We start from the raw sequence: 19,750 nt of genomic DNA, 5'->3' as shown, positions 1-19,750 counted from the left end.
TATATCACAGAAACATTACTGACTGTTTTAGAAATTTGAAATGTATGTTTTCTTTTGCATTACCTTGTAGTATGATGCTACTTCGAGATAATTTGCAGTTTGTCTTTGTTTTTTATTTATGATGATTTAGCTTTTTGTTCAGCTTCTCTCTAGTTTGCAATTTCAGCAGCTAACTGCTTGCTAGCATCCAAATAACCCTAGCTACCAGACAGTAGAATGAGAGGCTGAATAAGAGAGTGTCTGAATAGAATGATACGTAATTAAAAAAAAAAACAATAATAGAAAATAGTAGCCTTTTGGCTGCTGGGGCCAGTAACTCCCCTTTTGAAAGTTGGGGAAATAATGAAGACCAGTTGAAAAGTTGCTAAGTGCTGGCTATTGTATAACCATCACCTAGACCTTGTACCTGTTTCTGGCTTCTGCAATGACTGCTGCACTGTGCATGGAGCTGTGACATTGGGTTCCAGTCTGCTGGGTCTTTTTGCTGTTTGATCCAAAAAAAGCATTGTACATAAATGGGACCTGATAAATCATGTAAACATTAAATAAACCCAATAGGCTGGTTTTGCTTTCAATAAGAATTAATTATATCTTAGTTAGGATCCTGTACAAGCTACTGATTTATTATTACAGAGAAAAAGGGAATAATTTTTAAAATTAGGATTATTTGTATAAAATGGAGTCTATGGGATACAGTCTTTGCATAATTTAGTGCTTTCTAGATAACAGGTTTCCGGATAACTGATCCCATACCTGTATTTTTTTATTTTTTTAATTACACTTAAACCTAATGCTGGAGTCTAATCACTGGTGTCATGAATGTTTTTTTTCCCCTCATTTTAAGACAAACTGGGGGGAAACCTAAGTTGTTTTCTTTATCTCCTCTTTATAAACTTGAAGCGAGGTATGAAAAATGTCTTCACTGTTCTCTAAAATAACCAAAATAACTTTTTTATACATGCAGATAGGCCTGTTCCATTTAGCAAACCCAGCACACCGGGTCTGGCCAAGGTATTTTGTCACCCTAGGCAAGGGCGACAATCAGCACCCCCCTCCATCCTGCATTACCATTTCCCACATTACCGTTTTTTTTTAATAAAGAAAGCTTACAACACATTAATGAATGAAACTTTTCATTTAGTCAAATAAAAATATGTAATGTTAACAAACAAAAATAAGGTACACAAAAAAATGTCAGAAAAAACCAAATCATTTGGATAATTTTATCCTGTTAAGCAAACAAAATGCAAATGAAGGGTTCACTTAACAACAATACTGGAATGTCCACAACATTTTACTTTTAACACCACTCCTATGAGATTCAAGCCCCCTTCTGTACCTGTGCCAGCAGCCAATATCCATGAATATTGCCCCATGGTTCAAGCACTCATCTGTATCTGAGCCAGAAGCCAATATCCATCCATACTGCCCAAGGTTCAAGCCCCCATCTGTATCTGAGCCAGCAGCCAATATCCATCCATACTGCCCAAGGTTCAAGCCCCCATCTGTACCTGTGCCAGCAGCCATCAATAATTGCCCCCAAGGCCCAAGCCCTCCATCTGTGCCAGCAGCCAAAATACATCAATACTGCCCAAGGGGTTCAAGCCCCCATCTGAACCTGTGCTAGCACAGCTATTGGCCACCAATATTTCCCCAAGGCAGCCCAAGCCACCCATTTGGTCTGGGAGTCAAAATAGGCCCTGGCATTCCAAGTACAGAGAGGCCCAATCAGCTCCCCACCAGCCCACTAAATAGTGACTTTCTATGGCATCCCCTCTGGCATTTTCCAGAACCCACAGATTGCCAGTCCGGGCCGGTTTGTACCTGTGCCATCAGCATCAATGCTAAGGGGTTAAAGCCCCCATATGTACCTGTGCCAGCACATTTATTAGTCATCAGCAATTGCCCCCAAGACGGCCCAAGCCCCCATCTGTACCTGTGGCAGCATAGCCATTAGCTACCAATATTGCCCCAAGGCAGCCCAAGCCCCCCATTTCTACCTGCCAGCAGCATCAATACTACCTAAGGGGTTAGAGCCCCCATATGTACCTGTGCCAGCCAGGGCCAGGCCGAGCGGGCGCCCTAGGCAACCCTGTTGGCTAACATTGCCCCCACCACGTGCGTACGTGCGTGCGCACCATCACATAGGTGCAACGAAGAGGAAGCGGAGGGGCAGTTTAGGGGAGGGGAGGGACAGAGGGGGAGGTGAGATCTGCAGAGGGGAGTGAATCTGGACTAGGAGTGAGTAGGCAGAATTATGAACAGGCACCTGTCCAGTGCCCCCACAGCGTTGTGCCCTAGGCAGGTGCCTCTTCTGCCTACCCCTAGTTCCGGTCCTGCATCAGGTGGTAGTTAACTTTAATGGCCTATCTGTGCCTACACTGTGCCTGGTTTGCCAAGGGCAAGAGGCTGCCTAGGCCCAACCCTGCCAACGACCAACATGCCAGGGTTGTTCAGCTTCTTTCCCAAAGCATTTTCCATATGCCCGTTATTTTGTTTTTCTGACACAGTCTTCCACTCAGGTTCAGGCAAATTTCAGCACAAAATTGTGTGTTTTTGGGCTGGCAAACAGCTGTACTGGACTGATTGCTCAGAAACACTATCCATGTTTGCTGTACAAACATGTGCGTTGTAGGACATTGAGCAATGTTAATGCATTGTCTCCGGGACGATAAATATGCAGCCACCGGGTATCTGTTAGGAGAGGAAAATTGATTTGTCGGATGCGTGAATGTAATTGAAAAAACACTAGCCAGAATTGGTATCTCCTGGTCTGTTTTATCTAGATTAGAGCCGTTGCTTTCTTACACCCCAGCTTCTATGAATATTTTACTTCACCTCACAGGCGTTACGGTAAATGGCTCAGTTTAATTCCCCCCCCCCCCCTTCTTGGTTGTGTGAACTATTCATTAATCACGATTGTCTTTTGTTTTTTTCATGGGGGAATTCTATCAGTCTGACACGGTTTTATATCCCCCTTAATTTTGTTAATTTAGGTTTTGTTAATTTAGGTTAATGAACTGGAAATAATCAGGAGGTTTTATCTTCCATCAACTGAAATTGGATTTCCAAATTCGGGGAGTTTGATCATTGATTTTTTTCCCACTTGAATATTTGACATGTAAACAGACTCCACAAATGACTGGCGTATGCTGTGATTGGTAAACATGGCTGAAATGAATTTCTCTGATCAAACTCATTTGAAAGTTTACTAAATTACAGTAAAATTCAGGATATTCAAGATGGTTATAGTCGAGATTACTCGAGATTGTCTGAGATAAACACAACATTACAATGTGTAATAAAGATTTGTATCCTTTGCAAAGCCAATATTGCTTCTAGATTGGCATGCAGGTTATTATACAATGAATAATGTACCCCCTATTGTAAAATATTAGAATCCTATAAGTCACCAAGGAGTCACCAAAATATAAGTCACCACGGAGTTCTGCAACCATATAAAGGCACAAGGCCAAAGGGTGAGTGGTTTTTATACAGGTCGTGTCATGGAAGGTTAGATCTCCCTGTACAACCCAACCTAACCTTCAATGTTACAGTCTACCTTTTCAAGGCTCAGGGATAATATATGGGCAGTGCACTATTCTGGTGTCAAAGGATTGTTTTTCAACACCCATTATTAGATTATTTTTGATATTCGTTCTTTGTACTGACAATGCCAACTCTTGCATTCCAGGGCAGAACACAGCACAAAGTGAAACAATGTCTGGTGCTAATGAAGATGACATCCCGCAGGTGGAGCGAAAGACAGTGACGGATTTCTGCTACTTGTTGGATAAATCCAAGCAGCTCTTCAATGGCCTGAGGTTAGTGCCATGCAGCTGACACGGAGGGAGTTATTTGGTAAAATCCGAATTCATCTCATATTTTATTTTTAAAAAACCACGACCAAACTCCCATGCTCAATTTGACCTTATTAATAAAATAACCCGAATTAATTGCGGAAAACCCTATAAAATCAAGCGAAAACCAGAATTGCTCAAATTTTTCCGGCTTTTTTCCCCAAATCGCTTGATTTTTTTCTGGAAAAGTCAGATTTTCAGGCTAAACCCACAGAAGACCCCGATAACTTTAATTCCGGATAGATGCCTCTCCCATTGACTTATACAGGACCTCAATGGCGAATTTTTGGATTTGGGCTTTTGCAGCATTGGGGTACAATAAATCTTGAAAAGTTCACGTTTTTGGTGTCGACATCCTGTATATAAACTATTCAGACTTTAATAAATAACCCCCCGAATCTCTGAATTTTGTGTGTGTAGAAGGTATTCTCTATGGATTCTAAAGACTTGAACAAAAAAAAAAGGGCAGCTGGGCCTATATATATATATATATATATATATATATATATATATATATATATATATATATATATATATATATATATATATATATATATATATATATATATATATATATATATATATATATATATATATATATATATATATATAAATTATAATGGAGTCTATGGGAGACATCCATTCTGTAATGTTCTGCATAAGAGGTTTCCTGATCCCATACCTGTACTAAGAATTGTGTACCCCGTTGTAAAATACGATATTAGAGACTTAATGACTTTATTAAGGAATGTGGCCCCAGGCTGACTGCATTAGTCCAGTACATAGAACCCAGAGGCTCTAAAAGCACAAGCTAAAATGGTTTATGCTGTCCTGAAACTCCAATAAGAAGAGGCATGAATAACCTGTAAAGTAAATTTGTGTGTAGTATAAGAAATAATGTACGGGCTTATTTAACATTTGCAGATGTTAGAAGAGTTCAATAACCTGTACAAAAGCATTGGACCTGGTGTATCAGCTTCATATACTCACAGTTTTCTATTGCCCCCAGATTTCTGCTGACCTTGTTCTACCTGGAATTTGTGGATAATAATTAATCTAGTGCCCTAGTGCAAATTTACCCAGCATTAGTATATTGGACGCAACCTCCTTCCTAACTTATCTCTTTCATTAAAACTACTCTTTCTTTCATTTGTAGTGTTATCCTGTGGGTCTCTGAATTTAAACAATTGGCCTCCAGCTTACACATTAAAGCACACAATAAATTCCAGTGATTAATTCACTTCTAGGTTTTTAACTGCTTGTCCTTTTTAATGGTTGCCTTGATGTTATTGGTTGTATTTCCTAGTCAGATAAGGATGTATATAGCTCAGCTTTCACAAATAGCTCATGTCTTTGCAAGATCAATATACTGAGTGCAGATACATCTCTGTTATAAAGTTCTCAAAGCTATTTCAGCACAGTGCCAGATTAAACAAAATCAAAATATATTTCTAGGGGGAGCTAAAGCTCAAATAAGTAGGCTAGAAACACGCTTGAGTTTAGTGTGCAACTCACAATATACTGTTTGTGTGTAATATACAGGATCTGTTATCTGGAAACCCATTATACAGAAAGCTCAGACTTGCATAAAGGCCGTCTTCCATTGACGGCAATAATCCAAATATTATAAAAAATATTTCCTTTACCTCTGAAATAATAAAACAGCATCTTGTACTTGATCCAAACTAAGATATAATTAATCCCTATTGGAAGCACAACCTCAGTGGTTTTATTTAATATTGAAATGATTTTGAAGTAGACTTAAGGTACGAAGATCCAAATTACCAAAAGATCCGTTATCTGGAAAATATATATATATATATATATCTATCTCTATCTCTATCTATCTATCTATCTATATATATATCTCTCTGTAACTGCACTTATTTAAATACAAAACTTTTTCACTGAAACCCCTGGAGTTGCTGGTCATTTGAACAGTGTATGAATTTTTTACCGTGCACCCGGGTATTCGATACGACACAGTGTGCCACCCAGACGAATATGGAGATAGATAGATAGATATACTCACAGTTTGGAATAAAGCATTCCCAGGCCAGCACTTCCCTTAGTAAATCAAGTGATTTTATTTTTCACACATCACACTGCTCCAATGTTTGGTCCCTCTTGGGACCTTTTTCAAGGATGGTCCCAAGAGAGACCGAAACGTTGGAGCACTGTGATGTGTGAAAAATAAAACCACTTGATTTACTAAGGAAGTGCTGGCCTGGGAATGCTTTATTCCAAATTGTGAGTATATGATTGATATTTGGCCGTGCACCCCTGCAATTTCTTTGTTGGAGTGCGGATACTGAAGATAATAAATATATATTATATATTATCCTCACAGTGGTTCGAAACGTTGGATGCACGAGTGATGAATAAATGCCTTTTTTCACACGAATTTGGAGTGCGTGTCCATCTATAAGAATTATACATTTGAATTCTATAGTTTTTTAATAGCTGGCTGTTTATTATAAAGGCATGATTATTTTGCTGGTCTTTGAAATATTATGACCGTGTCAAGCCTCTCCTAAATGTCATCATCTCTTCGTCCCCTCAACGCAATTTAGGGGGTTATTTTTTAAAGTCCAAATGCCAAAAATTTAAAAAAATTTAGTTTTTTTTTCTATAAAATCCAAATGCCGAATTTTTAAGATTTCTTTTACCTCAAGGATGGAAAAAGTCTGAATCTGAAAATCCGGCATCTCCGACCTGCCAAGCTTGTATTTAAGTCAATGGGAGAGGTCCCTATCCTATTTGGAACTTTCTGTGGTCTCTGCTGGAATTAGCCAACTATTGCAGGCTTTTTGGGTAAAAATCCTAAGAATTCTGGCTTTTCAGACAAAAAATCAGAAAACTTTGGGCTTTTCAGGAAAAATCCTGAAAAAAACATATGTATCAGGTTTTTACTCAATTTTATTGAGTTTTTCCCGATCCGATTTAATCCTGCATTTTAATAATAAATAAGGCCAAATTGCGGATTCTAGTTTGGTCTGACTTTTTTTATTTTAAAAACTCATATAAATTCAGATTTTGATAAATAACCCCCTTAATGTCCAGTTCTGAAACCGCAAAAGGTGGCAACTCTATCCCTGTCATTTCTATATCTCCACTGTAATTCCCTGTCACATATGGAAGAAAACATGCTGTCCAAAAAGGTCAAAGTGGCCTGGCACACAATGGGTAAAACAAGGGTACCTCCATGATAGATGTTTTAGGCAGGCAAAGACAAAAAGCGAGTCTTTCCAGGCTAATGTCACAAAATGTATATATGGAGATGATTTACTCAGCACTGAAAGGGTAAAGTACTGCCTGAGAAATGAGAGAGTTGTCCATGTGTGTAATGTCAATTTTACGTTTTCTTTAGTTTTTTTTCCTTTTACATGAGCTAGGCAAAATAAGAAAAAAAGCCTCTGTCTGCTCTGGAAAATACGTGAATGTTCAGGTTTTCACTTTTAATTTTCAGCTTCAGTGCCTGTTTTCGTGCTTATTGTAGTGATGTGCTCTGACTTCACAACCTCTGTGTAGAGTAAAGTGTAGAACTAGGGACAGTCTCTCCCTCCCATTAGCTTAATGTTAAAGGGCCTTTATGCCTTCATTCTTTATTTCTCTTTGTTTAGAAATATTAAGAATATACATGTGTTATAGCTGCCCCCCGTTCCCTTAAAGTTTCTAGGAAGGTGTCATTGATTCAGCTCATAAATTTGGTCATGTCTAAACTGAGGCTGATTGGCTGCTGCATTCCCTTTCAATAGCGCTGTTCTTGCCATTAGACAAAAAAATTGCCCCCAAATAACCTTAAACCCTAAAAACATATATATTTACAAATTCCACATTTTATTTGCTGAATGTACTGCACCAGCCTAAACATCTACAATACCTATCACAGTAATGATTTAGTACTTTAGTTCTGCACATGGTGGTCACCATCTGTGATTTTATTAGCAGTGCTAGTGACCCTCACAGGGGTTTAGGCTATGAAGCTACACGTGAGGGCCATCTACAGATGGCTAGTACAGAACCCCAAAACATAAGCTTTAGTTCTCCTTTAAGAGCTGAAATTCCCAGGTCCCCTACAGCCGGGGCCAAGAGTACAACTGTGCTCCCTGTGCTAGCAATCCTCCTATTTTACTGGATACTGTTAATGGATTCAATAAAACTGAAGCTTTATTTCATAAGCACATTTTGGATCTGATGTTTTTCTTTGTATTCAATGCATGTATGCCTGTGAAGAGGCCTTCCAGTGGAACACTGACAACTATGGCATGGAGGGCCATGGGCAGAGTCAGGCCCACAGCTTGCAGGGTTTTTGACACTGCACAACAGTAATTTGTGAGGAAAAACTTACAATGCTTTCATAGGTCTTACTGAATCTGTAGCAAGATAAGCCTTAAAATAACATTTTATTTATTAATAACTTCATTTCTGAAGTTTCCATAGATCCTTGCATTTGCTTTTATATTAACCTTGGGGAATATTTTCTAAGATGCAACCTCTAAATCCTACCAGCTTTGTTATTTTATTATAATACACTAAAGGCATAAATATCTTGTAAATGATATCCTTATAAACGGTGAGTTCTGATGTCATCAGTTATAAACGGTGAGTTCTGATGTCATTTCTGTCACATGATTCAATGAAACTTGTGTATTATAATAAATAAAGTACCCCCAGTTGCAAAATGAGGATATTAGAAGTTACTCCTCTGTAATTTATAATATCCTTATATTTTACAAGAGGGGGTACTTTATTCATTTTTGTGATACTTATTGTTATAATCTCCTAACCCTCCGTCATCGTAGCATTCAATCAGTTGCCTGGTTGCTATGGTACATAAGCCTAGCAAGCACTAATGTGTGCCCCATTGCATACTCTAGTATATATGCATCTTTTGCTCAGCACCCTCACTCCTGGATGCCTCATTTGAGCTATAAGAACACAATTTTTGCACACTATTGAGTTCCGCACGTAGGTTTTCTGTTCCAACATTAAGACATTTCCAACCTCTGGGATGTAGATGCATCAGAATCATTTCAACACATTCAGTGGTTCCTCTGATTGTTTTGTCCTTTTTGTCTTTTTATCATGTTTGTGTCTAAATCCTAATCGTTGAGGCATTTCCTCCTTATTTCACAGAACACTGTGCATTGACACAGGTCTGTCATCAGAAATCTTGGGGTTTCATGCAACTAAATGATTGAATCCCCATCACCAGGAACCAGCTCTTGCCTTCCTGGAAAGAAAAGGGCGAAGGGGCCAGAGTCTTAAAATTTTTCAGGTCCCCTATAGCCAGGGCTGCATTTATAATCCATGCACCCCTAGGCCCTGCTTGCACCCAAGCCCTCCTGTTTATAACCCAAATAACACTGGTGATGGGTTTTACAGCTCTTTGAATTGCTGCCCAACCTTTGTGGCCTTCACACAAATCTGGACCTATAGTCCTGGTTCTTCTCATTGATGATGACCCTTCATAAAGTTGACACCTTTTTTTCTTCTTTAACCCAAATTTTATATACATTTCATAGCCATTACAAAGACCTTGCCCATCACGAAATCACTCCTCAAACAGCAATTTGGGGCAGATTTATTAAGGGTTGAATAATACATTTGAATTTGAATTTCCAAAAAAAATATGTTGGTGTCAAAATTCACACATTCCAATTTTATGAATACCATGGATACAGTTCTAATTTGAATATTTTCCATCTGAAACCTGCCGCGTTCATGTACAAGTCAATGGCAGAGGTCTGTTGAACCATTTGAATATGTTAATTGCCTTCCTGACATTCAAGAGGAAAAAATTGTTTCAAATTCAATTCGAATTTCCCTTTCGGACTATTCGATCGAATATTAGATGTTCAAATTTTTCACAACTAACCTCTCATTCGAGTTGTGAGTATATTCAAAATTATTAGAGTAAAAAATTCACACAAACTCGAAATTTGACCTTTGATCAATCTGCCCATTAATGTAATAGGTTTATTGAACCGGGTTATTGAATCGGGTTGCCTGGGGCGCCCATACGGTCTGGCCCGGCCCTGTCAGAATTGGAATCTATCTTTATCCAGCTTGCAATCAGCATTTCTGCTTTTTTGAGGGACATAAGTGTAATGGGAAAGACCCAACAAAAGTGACGCCCGCAGCAACTTCAAGCATATATCGACTTTGTTTTAGTCACAGCAGTGTTTTCCACAAATAGGCACTTCATTTTTACACAACATAGAACAATAAAGTATAATTCATTCTTTTGGCACCTGAACTGGTTGGTTCGCTGTCATCTTGAAGACCTGTTTTTAACAGCGCCTCAATTTCAAAGACAAGAAAACTGGATACTCAAAACATGACAGATAAATTAGATATGTTTCATATCCAGATAGCTTCAGTGTTCTTTAAATCTAGCAATTTTTTGTTGGTTAAAACAAATGGCAATTACATCTAACCTGCAATACAGTAATTAAAGGGGACCCGTCACCCAAACAAAATTATTCCAAATCCTATTTTATCATGTTAGTCAAGCAAAATGAACTTTAATTACACTGTATAAATTATTTGAATATTGTTTCCATCAGTCTGGGAACTCATAATTATATTAACCAGGAAGGAGCCATTTTGTGGACACTGTTATTAAGGCAAGTCTTGTATCACCTCAGAATCTTGTTTGTGCACCAGGGGACAGGGACCCAATGTCCATCCCCCTGCCCTGGTTACACAATTAAAGTAATTGCTTGCCCCGCCTCTATGCCAAGGCATAGAGGTGGGGTAGGCAATATTTGATTGACAGCTGATATTTTTAAATTAGTTTACAACAGCTATGAATGTTTTAATAAAAAAAAAAAAGAAATTGGCTTTCATATTTAATTTAAAAAGGACTTTTAGTATACAGTTTTTTATGTCTGGGTGACGGGTCCACTTTAAAACTCTCACTGCTTTCACTATATGTACCTGGGTAGTGATCCAAATACTAATTGCAGTAGTTAAAAGCTTATTAATGGGAAACTACCCATGAACATTGCAGATCTCTATACAAATATTGCATAGAACAGCCCATATTTAAAACACTGCTTTATCTAAAACACAGTTTCTTAAATATATACTTTTCTAGTAGTATGTGTCACTGTGTACTGCTAAATAAAATTACCATTGTCAGTACTAAGGGCTGCCCCCTGGCTCATATGATGCACTGGGCACTTAACCCAAAGGTGCATTCTCTTGAAGCAATGTTTAATGATCATAAAGCCTCTAATATCATATTTTACAACATAATTCTCTGTACAGGTATGGGATCCGGAAACCTCTTATCCAGAGCATTCCAAATTACGGAATGGACGTCCTAAAAAAAAAAAAAAGTATTTCCTTTTTCTCTGTAATATTAAAACAGTGCCTTGTACTTGATCTGAACTAAGATGTACGAGTCCTTATTGGAAGCAAACCGACCAATTGGATTTATTTTACGTTTATTTGATTTTCTAGTAGACTTTAGGTATGAAGATCCAAATTATGGCAAGATCAGTTATACAGTAAATCCCAGGTCCCAAGCATTCTGGATAATAGGTCCCATACCTGTTTGTGTGTATGTATATGTATATATTTCGTTTTTCTTTTCTAATTTGAAATTAAATACAAGCACACCACCTTTTTCGAGGCCTCAAAATAATGATGACTTCCTTGCACATCAGAGCACAGAGGAAGGTGATCTAGGGTTCCAGTGCCACTCTGTCTCCATGGAAACCTGTCACTGCAGGTGGCTGTGCCGTGTGACGGGAAAGCTGCCATGTGTCGGCATAGATAGAAGGTGCAGTAACTTAGGACGTGCAGAGACTACATTGCTGAGATTTAAGCCCCTTATGAGAAAATGCAATTTAACCCCTCCTGTGCCAGCGCAGCATCTCTGAGTACAGGTATGGGACCTGTTATCCAGAATTCTCGGGAACAGTGGCTTTCCAGAAAACAAATCTTTCTGTAATTTGGATCTTTATACTTTGTCTACTAGAGAATCATTTAATAATTAAATAAACACAATAGGCTGGTTTTGCGTCCAATAAGGATTCATTATATCTTAGTTTGGATCAAGAAAAAGGTACTGTTTTTAAAAATGGAGTCTATGGGAGATGGCCATTCCGTAATTCAAAGCTTTCTGGATAACAGGTTTCCGGGTAACGGATCCCATACCTTTACAATACACTGACTCAATGCAATGCAGCATAGCGCCTTTAGGTATAGTCAATACAGCAGATAAGCCCCACTCCAAGCACAATAGGCTGGTTTTTCTTCCAATAAGGATTCATTATATCTTAGTTTGGATCAAGTACAAGGTACTGTTTTTAAAAATTGAGTCTATGTGAGATGGCCATTCCGTAATTCAAAGCTTTCTGGATAACAGGTTTCCGGATAACGGATCCCATACCTGTACAATACACTGACGCAATGCAGCATAGCGCCTTTAGGTATAGTCAATACAGCAGATAAGCCCCACTCCACTGCTAAAGATAAAGTTGTTTATCTAGGATAAGATCCTGTATTGCTTCTTCAGAATATCAAGCACTCAGACCTAGCAACAGACAGGAGAAATTACATAAATTAAGATAAAAGTAAGTTATTCTTAGAGGCAGCAGGGAAATTGCATATACAGTATCAGGCTATGGCTTTACAGTTTTAATAAACTACAACTACAACTCCAACATCCCCATCAGCTCTTGAAGCTGGCGGGCTGCACATTTGCTAATGCCTTTGCTCGAAAGTAGATGTCCTTTGTACTTGCACATTAGATATGGAGTGCCAAATGGTTCTTGAGTTACCTGAAAACCATCCTTAAAACAGTGGTTCACCTTTAAGTTAACTTTTAGTATGTTATAGAATGGCCACTTCTAAGCAACTTTTCAATTAGTCTTTATTATTCTTTTTTCATAGTTTTGAATTATTTACCATATTTTTCCGACTCTTTCCAGCTTTTAAATGGGGGTCACTGACCCCATCTAAAAAACAAATGCTCTGTTAGACTACACATTTAATGTTATTGCTTCTTTTTATTAGTCATCTTTCAATACGGTCCCACTCCTAGTCATATTCTAGTCACTTATTCAAATCAGTGCATGGTTACTAGGTTAATTAGGACATCATAGAATTACTTGGGCATCATAAAATTATTTGGGCATCATAGAATTATGTCGTTTTGGGGGGAGGGTGCAAAAACACAATTCAATATTTCAACATGGATAACAAATGCACAACTTGAACAGTAAAGGGACCCCATTTGTGCCTGAAACGATACCTTAACAATCCCTTATTAGCGTTATGAAATATATAGCATGGGCTATTCTGCATAGACTTATATGACTGCAGACATGCTTGCCTTAGTGCAGTAACATTATCCACTGAAATAATCTAAAATAATGGTGCATTGCTTCCTTAGGCTGTAACTTTGAGTCAAGCATGAACGTGGCCTTTTACTTATTGCAAGCATGCATTGGTTAGTGTAATGTCCATATAAATTGATGGCATCATGGTTTTTTTTTTTGTGAAACAAAGACAAAAGAACAGATAATGGTATCAATAAACAGGCAAATAATATGGATACCCTCCCAGAGGAGTTAAAGAAATATAGTGTCCGCAAAGACATTCTGGGGAAATGGATTCACAAATGACCTTGGCAATGACTTTGTGACGTGGTGGATGCTATTTTGGAGAATTGCAGGGGCATACAAATGCATGGACAAGGGTAAATGAGATGTAGAAGGAATTGTATTTATAAATACAGTAGAAACAGAGGAGATGCATCTATAATGTTTTATGGTTATTGAAACTAGTGAATAACAACACTTTAAACCCCACTTTGGTTTCATATGGATTCATTTATGTTAAAAGAATTGTGAGCATATTCCCCTTGGACTGTCTGTAGATCTGTCTATTCCTAATGCTTGAATACTGCACAAAAAAATAGGGGTTCAGGGCATGTGTTTGCTCAATTATGTGTTCATTATTTTTAAGAACAGAACCCCAGAAAGTGTAGAATTATTTAAAGGGGGTGTTCGCCGTCCAACACTTTTTTCAGTTCAGATAGTTCACCAGAAATAAAGACTTTTTCCAATTACTTTCTGTTTTCTATTTGCGACCATTTTTCTAATTCAGGTATGGGACCTATTATCCAGAATGCACAGGACCTGGGGTTTTCGGCATAATGGATTTTTAAATTATTTGGATCGTCATACCTTAAGTCTACTAGAAAATCATGTAACATGAAATAACCCCAAAAGGCTGGTTTTGCTTCCAATGAGTATTAATTATATGTTAAATTGGATCAAGTACACGGTACTGTTTTATTATTACAGAAAAAAAGAAAAAAATTGGATGATTTGATTATAATGGAGTCTATAGGAGACGGCCTTTCTTTAATTGGCGCTTTCTGGATTACGGGTTTCCGGATTTTCACCTTCTTATGTCCTTCTAAAGCTGAGTGGGGGGGTTGGGGGGGGTTGACGACCCTGTAACTGTTCTAAATGTATACATTTAGTTCTTATTCGGTACATTTTTTAAATCTTTGTCCCTGGTGAGCAGAATCCCTAACTTTCATTACAAGCAGCTGTTAGGATTGATACAATAGTTGCTAATATTCCCAAAATAGTTAGAAATGTATTGACTAATGTAGTAATCACATGTAGCAAATTATAACAGTTCAGACTCTACACTTGAATTACTGAGCCGCCAGACTGAAGCACTAAAGACAGGAACGATAAGGGGCAAATTTATTAAGGGTCGAATTGGAAATTTGAATTTTCTAATAATTTTTATGGTCAAAATTCTCAAATTGGAATTGTGAATTTTCCAAATTTACGGAAAGGCTGTCTCCCATAGACTCCATTATAATCAAATAATCCAAAATTTTAAAAATTATTTCCTTTTTCTCTTTAATAATAAAACAGTAGCTTGTACTTAATCCCAACTAAGATATAATTAATCCTTATTAGAAGTAAAACCAGCCTATTGGATTTATTTAATGTTTACATGATTTTCTAATGGTCTTGAGGTGTAAAGATCCAAATTACAGAAAGACCAGTTATCCGGAAAGCCCCAGGTCCCGATGATTCCGGATAAAAGGGCCAATACCAGTATATTCAATTTATTAGAGTTAAAGAAAAACTCACATGAATTCGAAACTTCAACTTTTGATATATGGGCCTCCCTAAGTTAAACGTAAATTTTGGAAAGACCATATAAAATGGAAAACTATAGAAAAAAAGTCTGTATTTCTGGTGAAAACAACACAACTAGGAAAAGTGTTTGGAAGGTCAGCAACCCATTTAACCCCTTAAATTGGTCTGTCTACAGATGGTGGAATTTTCTCTTTTGACCAAAGAAAAATTTTACCCATCTTCCAACTTCACAGTCTGCAACATCATATACAGTTTGTGTACAATAAGAAACAATTACTAGCAAATGTTCTACTGCTTTTTGCAGGGATTTGCCCCAGTATGGGCAGAAGCAGTGGCAGTCTTACTTTGGGAGGACGTTTGATGTCTACACAAAACTCTGGAAGTTTCAGCAGCAACACAGGTGAGTGTACAAATTTAACATTTGGGCAAGCTTGCAGCTTTTGCTTCGAGTCTTAAGTCCTCCAAGTGGCCTGTTGATTCATATTGTTAATGGGCCCATCCTACACATTATAATGCCATACACATGCATGGGCACTTTTGCATTGTTCAGTTTGTGAAGACTAAAGTCCCAAACAGCAGGATTTAGCTCCTATTCATGGTCTTTCTGACGACCATCAAACTTTTCTGTCAGACGCAATAGTCAATGATTAACCAGGGTCACTGGGTAGGGAAGGCAAACACCCCAACAAGCAAATATATATCATATTTTTTTTGTGTGTGTACACAATTTCATATTAAATATTTTACTGGTTTGCAATTTCTTCTTACCAGGCAAGTTCTTGACAACCGGTATGGTTTGAAACGGTGGCAAATTGGCGAAATAGCCTCAAAGATTGGACAGCTATATTACCACTATTAGTAAGTATTTGCCCATAGTTACAGAGGAAGAAGTCTGGGCACAATTAGGGGACAAATATTGCTATTGTGGAATGCAGATGAAATCTAAATGGCATAAAAGTACTGTAGCAACCTCAGAGGAAGTTTGATCCGATACATTTTTTTATGGTTTTGGCACTCGGGCAATTCATGGTGGCCTTTTAGTGTTTGCTTTTTTTTAGTATACATGAGCAGAAAGGAAATATTGAGTGAATTCCATCCGTCATGTTTATTTGTGAGTTAATGTTACCCTAATTATTTTATTTTCTACAAAGCCTTCGCACTTCAGAGACCAGCTACCTTAATGAAGCCTTTTCCTTTTATTCTGCAATAAGACAACGCTCCTATTACTCTCAAGTCACCAAAGAGGACAGGTAAGCCGAGTTCAGGCTTATGCTACTAAAGTGCTCTGGTTTCTGTTTTTTCTGTTGAATTAGGAAACTTTGCTGTGATGGAAAGAGGTACTTTAGTCACTGTTTTAACACAAGAAATATCTTTAGAATAATTGCCTTTATTTCTTTACTGCACCCAATCCGACCATTGTAGCATAATAATAACTAGTCTTGTACTCAGATTAGTTAAATTACTATAGATGAAGCCGGGTACACAAGGGAGCCCAGACCACAGGGTCTGCTTCCACTATAGCCATAAAATATCTCCCCTCCTGGCCAGTTAGGTGCAGTCAGGCCTCTCAGAAGGTGGGGTGGGGGATGGCAGCATGCCTTTCTTACACCTCTGGCTCAAATATGGACATTGTGGGATATTCATCAGTGTTTTACATTACTTTATGATTTCCAAAGTATACAATTGAATAAGAAAGTATGCCATATAAATACATTTATCTTCCATGTCCTTCAAATCATCATCATTTATCTATATGTACAGCGCTAGAAAGTTATGCAGCACCTTCACGGTAGCTCAGGTTCACAAAAAAGAACCAGACTATTGCTTATAAGGATTTCATTTTGCAGCACTGTGGTCCTAGGTTCAGTTGTAACCAGGGCACAAACTGCAGGGAGTTTTTGATTCTATCAATGCTGGGTATGGTTTCCTCCGACTACACCAGGCAGTTTAAGTGGCTCCTGATAAAATGTATGTATGTGTGTGCGCATGTGATTGCGACCTTAATTTGTAAGCTGCACTGGGGCCGGGACTGATGTGAACAATGTAGATTGTCTGTAAAGGGCTGTGTAATATATGTCAGCACCATATAAATAAAGAAGAATAATAACGATAGTCCAAACATAGCAGTCAGATTTGGATCTATAAAACTTGGAACCTTCAGTAGCTGAAAAAAATATTTATTTACAGAAATTGAAGCCACTTCCATAGGCATAGCTTCATTGACCTTATCATAAAGATTACCTTCCTTTGCTGGGAAGTTTTGGAATCAGAGCAGTTTCAGAGATCTTTCCATCCAATGCATAATATTGTACAGCGTGACACGCTACAATTAAACTTTGTTGTTCAAGTAGACAGACAGAGGTCCTGCAGTCTGCGGGCTGCTGGCAATGGTTGTCAAGATGAATTACTGCAGAGGCTTTCACGAATGTGAGAATAACTGATAGGGACAGGTACAAACGACTCTGAGGCTAGCACATCAGCAAATGCCAGCAATGGACAGCTCAGCGAGCACTGTACAATTGAAGGGTATAAGGATGCAATTACTGCCCCAGAAATGTGTGTGTGTGTTGGGGGCTAAAAGAGAGAGTACATAAATTATTGCAGGGGAAAGAGCTAATGAATTAATTTACAGCTAGGAAAGCACTTAAAAGCAGTGAAATCTATAAAAGCATTTGTCTGTGTGCAGCATAAAAGGACACTTAAACTGTAATTGCCTGGGGTGGTGTAAGTGTGTTTGCTAACCCCCCTGTTAAAGTCGCAAACCTTCTACCAGTGCTTGTGCTCCGGTTTATTGGAAACTGCACTGGCCTGCGGTGTATACCTGAGGAATTCCTCCACCATCTTCTATTATATGAAGAGAGAGCTTTATACATATAACCTAGTCATAGGGTATATAATATCAAGCCATATAAAGAATTTTGCGAGACCCTCAAAACATAGAAACAGTGGATGAAACAGTAATTTTTTAAATTGAGAAAAATTTAGATAAATAGCATCACGTGTCTTGTGTCTAATGGGGGACTTATTCATAGGCTTTGCGTATGAATAATCTCTTCCTAGCACTACTTTTGTGTGTCCTGGAAACTTTATGGAGTCAAATTTTCTGCACATGCTCTTGGTCCTGGACACCCACAAGAGATGACTGGAAAGAGACACATATACAAGTGAGTATGGTAGCATGTCTCTCCTAGTTAAATATCCCAGGTCGATGAGTTTATTTATTTATTTAGTAAAGGGGAGCACCAGCCCAGGGGTCCTAAGTTAGATCCTTAAGGTCCTAACAGATATAAGGTATACTCTGGCTTATGCATTAAAGGCACTGGTCCAGGAGAATCCATACAGTATGACCTGTTTGCACTAGCGATTGTGTCAGACCAGTTTAGCATAATTGGTTGAAACATACTGCAAATTTTATTTATATTTTATTATACAGGTACGGGACCTGTTATACAGAATGCTTGGGATCTGGGGTTTTCCAGATAACAGATCTTTCTGTAATTTGGATCTTCATACCTTAAAGGACCAGTAACATCAATTTTTATTTACAAAAGATTTGTTAGTATAAATCGGAAAAAAAACCACCAAGCCAAATGAAACTTTAAAATTGCAAAGTCTTTATTAAAAAATAACTTACAGAAACTCCACTTCCGCTCCTCTTCAGAAAAGGCAGAAAGGGCGACGATCCATCTTGCGGCGCTGGATTTCTCCTCCCTGGCTATCTCAGATATTCTTCAGCATGTGAAGGAGCCGTGGTCCTTGGAACGTCGGATGCGCTGGTGGGCAGTTGTTCTCCTGGCAGTCCAGTCCCATTGCCTTCATCACAAGAAGAACACCAAGGCTTGAACTTGCAGGGGGACGCCCTGCGGAGGAGGCTGGAGGAAGAGCAGGAAGCCACAGAGGAAGGCGAAGTCAGAGGGCTCCCCAGCAGCAGTCTCGCCGGCAGATGAGGTCGCAGCACCGGTTCGTCCTTTCTTCGGCTACCCTCCCCGCAGACTGTATATTCACCTGTGCCCCCTAGCAATACAGGGCAAGGCGGGGCAAAAAAGCCAGCCAGGACCGAGTAAAAGCGAACCATGATGCCCTTATGGTATAGTCCAGAGTCCCTGCACGTGAAGTTACAACCGGATCATAAGTACCAGCTGAGGCGCTAACCCAAGACCCTGCAGGACAAGTACTATCTAGTTGGGGGGCTGCTGCACGAGGTTGGAGGAGGCCACATGGGGGTCGGCCTGAGTCCAGGTAGATGTGGGGGAGCGGGAGGGATGGTGGTACAGCGCAGTGGCATTGAGCGCATACAGCTAGCATTCCCATGCACGCAGCAGCCACGGGAGAACATACAGTATGCGGGGAGGGGAGCCGAAGAAAGGACGAACCGGTGCTGCGACCTCATCTGCCGGCGCGACTGCTGCTGGGAAGCCCTCTGACTTCGCCTTCCTCTGTGGCTTCCTGCTCTTCCTCCAGCCTCCTCCGCAGGGCGCCCCCTGCAAGTTCAAGCCTTGGTGTTCTTCTTGTGATGAAGGCAATGGGACTGGACTGCCAGGAGAACAACTGCCTGCGAGCCCACCAGCGCATCCGACGTTCCAAGAATATCTGAGATAGCCAGGGAGGAGAAATCCAGCGCTGCACGATGGATCGTCATCCTTCCACCTTTTCTGAAGAGGAGCGGAAGTGGAGTTTCTGTAAGTTATTTTTTAATAAAGACTTTGCAATTTTAACGTTTCGTTTGGCTTGGTGTTTTTT

General features: G+C 39.0%; 1 protein-coding gene across 2 annotated transcripts in view; it reads left to right on the top strand.

The window, feature by feature from the left end:
* The window catches only part of scai.S (suppressor of cancer cell invasion S homeolog), a 129,835-nt gene that overhangs the window by 54,987 nt on the left and 55,098 nt on the right, over positions 1-19,750 (top strand). For both annotated transcript variants that reach the window (XM_018232849.2, XM_018232850.2), the window contains exons 2-5: positions 3,695-3,824; positions 15,315-15,410; positions 15,782-15,868; positions 16,162-16,260. In XM_018232849.2, coding sequence (XP_018088338.1) covers positions 3,695-3,824; positions 15,315-15,410; positions 15,782-15,868; positions 16,162-16,260 — 412 coding nt within the window. The remainder of the gene's footprint in view (positions 1-3,694; positions 3,825-15,314; positions 15,411-15,781; positions 15,869-16,161; positions 16,261-19,750) is intronic.

Source organism: Xenopus laevis, chromosome 8S (assembly GCF_017654675.1).
Source record: "Xenopus laevis strain J_2021 chromosome 8S, Xenopus_laevis_v10.1, whole genome shotgun sequence".
NCBI lineage: Eukaryota > Metazoa > Chordata > Amphibia > Anura > Pipidae > Xenopus > Xenopus laevis.
The sequence above is the reverse complement of the archived record's forward strand: the minus strand, read 5'-3'. Positions and strand labels throughout refer to the sequence as shown.